Here is an 8094-nt window from a genome sequence, read left to right as displayed (position 1 = left end):
AATCCATGTCTCAATTGTCTCAAGGCCTAAAAATCCTTCTCCTCCCCTTCATCCACACTGATTTGAAGTGGATTTAACAAGTGACATAAATAAGGGATAATAGCTTTCACCTGGATTCACCTGGTCAGTCTATGTCATGGAAAGAGCAGGTGTTCTTAATGTTTTGTACACTCAGTGTATATATCATAAGTAAAAAATAAAGAAAACAGTCCAACAAACTAAAACAAAAGGAATCCATAAAATTCCTGCTTAAAAAAAAAAAATCTGCTAATGTCCTGTACAGTCTTCAAAATATCAGCTATTCTACTGCATAGATTATCAATACATTAACAACTTTACAGGGGAGCTTCACTCAGACATCAGTACAAATAGTACATTAAATTGTCAAGCAATGCAGAATTACTTTGAGACCATGTATTGTTTTTAATGATGTTTCATGGACTGAAGGGTGAATCTCCAAACCTCACACCAAATAAAAGCTTCAGAATCAACTGTTATGTTACATTAGCAATACACAGCCACAAGCCATCTAGGGCAGGTTCTGAGACACTCGTGAAGCAAACATCATATTTGACCTCTGTTATCACCTGACAGTGAAAGGCCGTTGAGGCAGTACAGTCACTGGTCTGGATGCTTAGCTTGTAATGCCAAGAAAGGTACTGTCATCTGAGGGAAAAGGATCGTTTTGGTCGTGTTGGCTAGTTAACCACAATAGCACTAGCATTTTTTCAGTTCATCAGCTGCATAGAGTGAATGGCTATGAAGGTTTTGCCTTTCATAGTCTTTGGTATGCATGTAACTGTTTTTCAAAAGATCCTGATATATTACTATGGCTTTTTGTTGTAACACCATAACATCTATTTACAGTTATTTTGCATTTCTTACTCATCAATTGAAAAGCATGAGATTTGTATGGTTTCAGAGCCTCAGAGAGTAGTCCCTGTCACAGTGCAGGATATACCCATGGCTTGCATAAAGGCAACCTCTGGCCATGGCATCCTGACAGACAGTGAATGTCTTTGGTCAACTAGGAAAAGGGTACGAAGCGAGTGCGCGAGAAATAAAATACAAACATGCAGCATTTTTATTTTTGGGGGAGGATTCATCTTTTTTTGTTCGTTCATCTTCTTTACTTTTGCTCTTTCTCTCTTCTCTCTCCTGCATTTCCTCTAGCTGTCTGACAGTCAATAAGGCCTCCAGACAGACTCGTCCATGCGTCCAGAGCCGCTCATGGCCGTGGGGGAGTTGCTGTGGCTGCCGTCTGCCTCCACCCCCTCGCTCTGGTTGTTCAGGCCCTGGTTCATCAGGCTGTTGCCCCCTCCAGAGGCTGAGACCCCAGAGCAAGGCAGCAGGCGGGTGGGGGAACGCTCACCCCCGGTTCCGGCCGGGCCCACCATGGAGAACTGGTAGGAGCCGGACCCGGTGCCATAGTACAGGTGGTAGGGGGAGGAGTTGGACTGGAAGTGGCTGCCCTGGTTCTGGTTTCCAGGGTAGGGCGGGGGCAGGTAGGTGTGGTAGCGGGAGGAGGCGGACATGCCTGTCACACTGAGGCCTCCGATGCCCGTGCTGGAGGGGTTGGCTGAGTAGGTGAAGGCCCCTGGGTAGTGCATACGTGGGTCTGAGAAACGGGGGTCGGTCAGCGGGGACAGAGAAGGGAAGGTGGTCCTCTGGGGGAAGAGGTCAGCAGTGGGACCTGAGCGAGGGAGAGAGACACGACAGATTTGGTTTAGAAACTCCTGGCGCACATAGATCAAACTCATGGAAATGTTTCAGAGTCAAAGTGAGATAGGGACAGAGTTCCTTCCTTTGACAGGAAGCTGTAGTGAAGTACCACATCCCCAACTGACAGTGTGGGGCCTCCAGTCTACAACCCTGCAAACACTAGCTACAAGTAATAAACTGAGACATCAAGCTGTGACAGCACATCACCACACAGCGCTGTGAACCAGATGAAGTTATGAGTGTCCTCCCTCTCAGCCTTAACATAGCCCTCCTACAGAACCCTACCAGCTGAACTAGAGTAATGTACAGGAACAGCGTTCTCTGTTGTTTGGAGGAATGAAAAGAGGTATTGTCAGAGCAGAGTGGTGCTTTGAGTAAACACTGACAGCTTGTTGTGCAGCGTGTGCTGTTGTGTAACTCTACATACCGTACATCAAACTGATGAGAGAGAACAGGAAACTAAAGAGGTAACCATCCCATTCAGACAAACAGAGGGAGGGAGAGGGAGAGATTTCTATGTATTTGTGTATTTTGTAAAAGTAATGCAAGCCGTCTCAATGTCACATTCTTGTCAGTGCTAAACTATCCTGAAGTGTAGTCACATAGGTAACACAGCACACAAAAGCCAGCTGTTTTGACTTAAATTTCACAGCCAAACATTCCCTGATTTATTCAACTGATCTTGCTCAAGGGTTTGACTCTGCAGTTTTTCTCGCTGGGATTTGGGGCAGCTCCTGTCACCAGCATATTTCCTTAAACACAACACCATACCGCCCCCCCCAAAAAACATGCATGACTGCAGGGTTAGGCTGATTTGGCAGTTCTTTCCAAATGTGTGTGTTTCAAGTTTTAATGTCACGTACAGCGAAATGCCTTTTTATTTTATTTATTTTACCTTTATTTAACTAGGCAAGTCAGTTAAGAACAAATTCTTATTTTCAATGACGGCCTAGGAACAGTGGGTTAACTGCCTGTTCAGGGGCAGAACGACAGATTTGTAACTTGTCAGCTCGGGGTTTTGAACTTGCAACCTTCCGGTTGCTAGTCCACCGCTCTAACCACTAGGCTACCCTGCCGCCCCGCCACTAGGCTACCCTTTCTTGCCAGCTCTGACCCCAACAATGCACGAATCAATAAGAATGTAATACTAAAAATAACAAGAGAACAAAAACACACAAGAAATACAAATAAGAACACGAGAAAGTAAGTAAGCATACTATTTACAGGGTCAGCCAGTTCGTTCGTGTGTGTGTGTGTCTCTCTCTACCATTGATCTGGTAGCTGGCTGTTTTGGCTACAGCATGCTGCCACCTACTGTACTGTAGTATCTGGGTTTGATAGGTACATACAGGGACAGATACACACACCATGCATTGAATGTATGCACCTAGGCCTTCAGCTAGCCTACCTGTTGGATCAGTCAGGTAGAGAACCCATAAAGGCTCCACTTACAATTACCAATATTTACAACGGTGATTTTTCTTCTTCATTCCGTGTGATGTAGGCTTCTGTAAACCAATAAACTGACGTTTAATGTTAAACGGACTACCCTTGTATTTTAGTTGGGTTTTGACTGTCTCTATGCACACTCTCAGGACTCGACCCACTCACGCACACTGACACTCCAACACGCACATGACATGCACACACATTTATACTGACTCTACACTCGCGCGCACACACACACACACACACACACACACACACACACACACACACACACACACACACACACACACACACACACACACACACACACACACACACACACACACACACACACACACACACACACACACACACACACACACACACACACACACACACACACCTTCGTTTACGCTGCTACTAAACTGTTTATCCTGTATATAGCTTCTTACTTTCCCCTGTTCTTCAATTTGTATTTATTGTGTGGTTTCTGTTCTACGTTAGGTTATTTTCAATACTCCATTGAGTTTGCAAGAAAGGCATTTCACTGTACTCGTGCATGTGACATTAAACCTTAACTCTACTCGATCAGTTTCACTTCATTTTGGCAGGCAATCAGGAATGAAGGTTTGCTCAGGGTGCGGCAGTCAATCACCTCTGAGAAAGTAGGCCAACGGGAGCCATAGAACACCTGACAACTGTCACTCATCTCTTAGGTCACGTCTCACGGATTTCTTGTAACTGAAGCCATGGTTTTTGGAATAAGAAATATATGTTATATGACATTAAATATGCAGCATAGGCCTATATCTGAGACTTATTATGGCATTGTCATTTAGACTTTGTTATGGATTTTGGTTTTGCCAATACCCTTCCCATGCTCACCTGTGTCATCATTGGTAAGTCTCCCCCTCTTGCTATCCTACTGCAATGTAAATCATCCCGTTCCTTCCCTATATGCTGTCGCCCACAGTGTATTGATGTATAAAACATTAAGAACACCTACTATTTCCATGACATAGTCTGACCAGGTGAATCCATGATCCCTTATTGATGTCACTTGTTAAAGCCACTTCAATCAGTGTAGATGAAGATGTTAAATAAGGACTTTTAAGTCTTGAGGCAATTGAGACATGGATTGTGTATGTGTGCCATTCAGAGGGTGAATGGGCAAGACAAAAGATTTAAGTGCCTTTTAAGATTTAAGCACCCGTTTAAGTGTGTCGAGAACTGCAATGCTGCTAGGTTTTTTACGCTCAACAGTTTCCCGTGTGTATCAAGAATGGTCCACCACCCAAAGGACATCCAGCCAACTTGATACAACTGTGGGAAGCATTGGAGACAACATGGGCCAGCATCCCTGTGGAACGCTTTCAACACCTTGTAGAGTCCATGACCCGACGAATTGAGGCTGTTCTGAGGGCAAAAGGTGTTCCTAATGTATTGTAGAATCGGTGTATGTTTTAATCTAGATGTACATGGATGGATGTACATGGCTGGATGCTGATCTTGTCAGTAGAACTTTATATGGCCTGTAGCATGGGTGATTTTCTAGTACATAGGAAAGAATGGCATATGTGTACTGATGAATAGTTAGTTATTGGGTAAGGTGGGCATGCAGGTATGCATGTATGCTCTGGAATTTGATTGACTTCCTTGTCTTTTGCTGTGGCTTGGGAGTGCTCAACCTACATTGTGAATGCCAACACCAACTGGTGTGACATGGTTCCTTGCACCTGCCCCCCCGGCTGAACCTACTCATTTGTTTGTCTGATTCCACTGGATTTGGTTTGGATGGGCTCAGTGTTCCCACATGACTCTAGTATAAAATGTGGATTTGGATGGCAGAGAAAAGACAGGCTGTATTTGTGAAACAGCAAGCGCTTGCGTGCCACAGCCCCGAGGGGGGAAGATGCTGAACTTGCGTGCCATAGTCTTGTTGAAATGTCTTTCCCCTACGTCTGGAGAATTGGGTCCATTTTCAGCAACAAAAAAATATGTTCCTTTGCAATTTCCACGGCTCCTGCTTTCTTTTCTCAAGAACACATTTATTTTCTGCAGTTGAAAATCTCTTCCTTTTCGGATGAAGGGGGGTTAGTGAGGAGGGTTGGGGGTGTTGTTTCTTTTTCCAGAGTCTACCAGGCACCAGAGTCGGGCCCCGTATCTGATTTCACGCAAAGAAAATCCAAACCTTCAGCTGCTGTTGATTCAGTATAAGTGGAGTCGGCCCACTAATTCCTACCGGACTCCCAAAAAGCTCCCTTTCTCTCTCTCCCTCTCTGTCTCTCTCCATCTCTGTCTCCCTGATAAATATAGGCTTCAGGGTGGAGCCTGTATCTGTGGCACGGGGACTTGATGGCTCTGGCGGCTTTGGCCCACCCCACACATGATCTCTATTTAATTGTCGCCAGTGGAAACGTGTTGACTAAATTGCGGCGGGGAGAGGCTCCTGTATTTTGTCAGGGGAAACTCAACTGGACACTTATCACAACACCTTAATGGGGTTGTGTCCCGTCACAACCTTGGCGGTGGGCCAGCCAGTCACCACCACTGTTTACCTCTCAGCAGCTCAGCTGCTCCCTCTAGAGGAGACGGGTAGATCAGCAACTCTCTACTCACACACAGAACCACAGTTTTGCAATCTTCTGTTAGCTACCCTGATCTACACACAGCCCCCTCCTCATCTCTCTGCCAGCTAATTATAGGCTGAGGCTCTGCGGCTCCGGGGCTCTGGGGCTGTGGTAACAGCGGGGCTGTGGGTACAGGGGAGGAGGAGTGTTGGATCTTTGGTCCTGATGCGGCCTAGCTGGTAGCAGCGGCCCACCCAACACATGATCTCCATTAGGCTCAGCTGAAACGTGTTGACTAAATTGCAGGGACAGGAGAGGGGATGGACCCCAGAGGGCTAGTTGGTGCGGCCTGCCGTCTGTGATGTTCCCACTCTAAAAGGGGTGGCGGCTGGGAATCAAGTTTTTTTTAATAGAGAACACATTGTTCTAGCGCGCTCCTTTTTCTCCTTCACTCTCCTCTCTCTCTCTCTCGCTCCCTTGCTTGTGTGCACGTTCCCATATTGAGTTCTGCCACACCGCAGGAGCAGGGGAAATCTCTTTCTCTCTGTCTCTCTCGCTTGCTCTCTGAGGTCCACTAGTCCACAGTCAAGCGTGTAACCCAGATATGGAGGGAGGTTTGCCTCATTTGCTTAGGTGAGAAACTGATTTTGGTTGTTAACATAAGGGCGAGCTGAGTTCGCCAGTGAGGTGTGTGTATGTGGAGGGGTGTGGTGGTGGGGGGAGGATGCAAATCCAGGCCCTCACCTGTGAAATGTTTACTCAGGCTGAATGCAAACTGTGACGAGCAGCGTCCAGGGAATGGTGTCTCAGGCAAATAAGTGGAGGGGTGGGAAAGGGGGAGAAAACCTCAGACCAGTCTGGCCCAGAGAGAGAGAGATGGAGAGAGAGATCTCTTCTCCTTTCATCTCCTTCCCTCAGACCGCAGCCAGAGAGGAGTGACTGTCCCATGCTTCCCAGACCATCACTGATTTAAGAGTAGATTAGATTTTTTGTTGATGAGTTGTGAGAATGAAAAGTTATGTTACGAAAGTTTGGCCAAGAAATACATTGCCAGGGAAATAATGTTGGTCCACAAGCCAAAGAATAGGAGACACAAATGAACACAAATGATCCTTAGATGTTTGTTTAAGCGCTCAGGCCTTGGGGTTGGAGCTTCGCATCGGATGCAAATAGCCTTCACCTCTTACCGTGGCTCTTCTGAACTAGAACAACACGGTCAACAACCCCAAAGCCCTCTCCATTGCAGCCACTGTAGCATGTGAGCCCAGCAGGTTTTGCATGGCTCTACCTATCACTAGCAACACGATTGAGGCATTAGGGAGTTTGTGATGATACAACACCAAGATGTTCCTAATGCATCAATGAACCAGATGTGATTTATGAGTTTGTTAACTAAATCAACTGTTGTTTCCTACTATGACTTATATTATTTGACCAGGTAAATTGACTGAGAACACATTCTCATTTATAGCAAGAACCTGGGGAATAGTTACAGCGGAGAGGAATGAGCCAATTGTAAGCTGGGGATGATTAGGTGACCATGAGGGACAGATTGGGAATTTAGCCAGGACACCAGCGTTACCACCCTTACTCTTACAATAAGCGCCATGGGATCTTTAGTGACCACAGAGAGTCAGGACACCCATTTAACATCCCATCTGAAAGACAGCACCCTACACAGGGCAATGTCCCCAATCACCACCCTGGGGCATTTTTTTAGACCAGAGGAAAAGGTGCCTCCTATTGACCCTCCAACACCACTTCCAGCAGCATCTGGTCTCCCATCCAGGACCAAACCTGCATAGCTTCAGAAGCAAGCCAGCAGTTGAATGCAGAGTGGTATGCTGCTGGCCAATGAGTTCTGGCCAGGTGGCATGTGCACTCTTCGATATTATTATTGATCGTAATAGTTAAAAAATCAGTCTCTCTGGAATTGGATATGAAGTTCATGATTAGACATTAGGACTTCTGCCCACTACCGTTAGTCCCCATCAAACACCAATTCCACTTTTCACACCCTAGTGAGTATTTTGCTCTGAAGTGAATATCTGTCAAGGGAATGTCTCGCTCGCGTAGTGTCAAAAGTAAATATGTCAATCTATACATTCCATCTCTGCGTACATTCCATCTTCTAGTCATTGAAAAATTATGAAACTGCTGCATTGTGTTTGGAAATCACTGACAGTCACATCTAAAGTCTGTTTTACAACAGGGGCTTTCTCTTATCAAACCTTTTGAAAACCATGATTTTCCAACAAGCCTAATTGATGAGTCATACAGAAGAGGCTTAGTATGAGGATCATCAAGGAGTAACATTGAATGGTGTGTAAGCAGATGACTCAGCAGGTCTGGTGCAGTGTGCTTCGGTTGTTTC

At 45.7% G+C, this 8094-nt stretch overlaps 1 protein-coding gene across 5 annotated transcripts in view; it reads right to left on the bottom strand.

Moving 5' to 3' along the window:
- Positions 1–404: 404 nt before the first annotated feature.
- runx3 (RUNX family transcription factor 3) overlaps positions 405–8094 on the bottom strand; it is a 76942-nt gene continuing 69252 nt past the window's right edge. For all 5 annotated transcript variants that reach the window (XM_024429948.2, XM_024429944.2, XM_024429943.2 and 2 more), the window contains one exon: positions 405–1693. In XM_024429948.2, coding sequence (XP_024285716.1) covers positions 1185–1693 — 509 coding nt within the window. In that variant the 3' untranslated portion in view covers positions 405–1184. The remainder of the gene's footprint in view (positions 1694–8094) is intronic.

This window comes from Oncorhynchus tshawytscha, linkage group LG08 (assembly GCF_018296145.1).
Source record: "Oncorhynchus tshawytscha isolate Ot180627B linkage group LG08, Otsh_v2.0, whole genome shotgun sequence".
NCBI lineage: Eukaryota > Metazoa > Chordata > Actinopteri > Salmoniformes > Salmonidae > Oncorhynchus > Oncorhynchus tshawytscha.
Note: the sequence above shows the minus strand (reverse complement) of the source record. Positions and strands in the feature narration are given on the sequence as shown.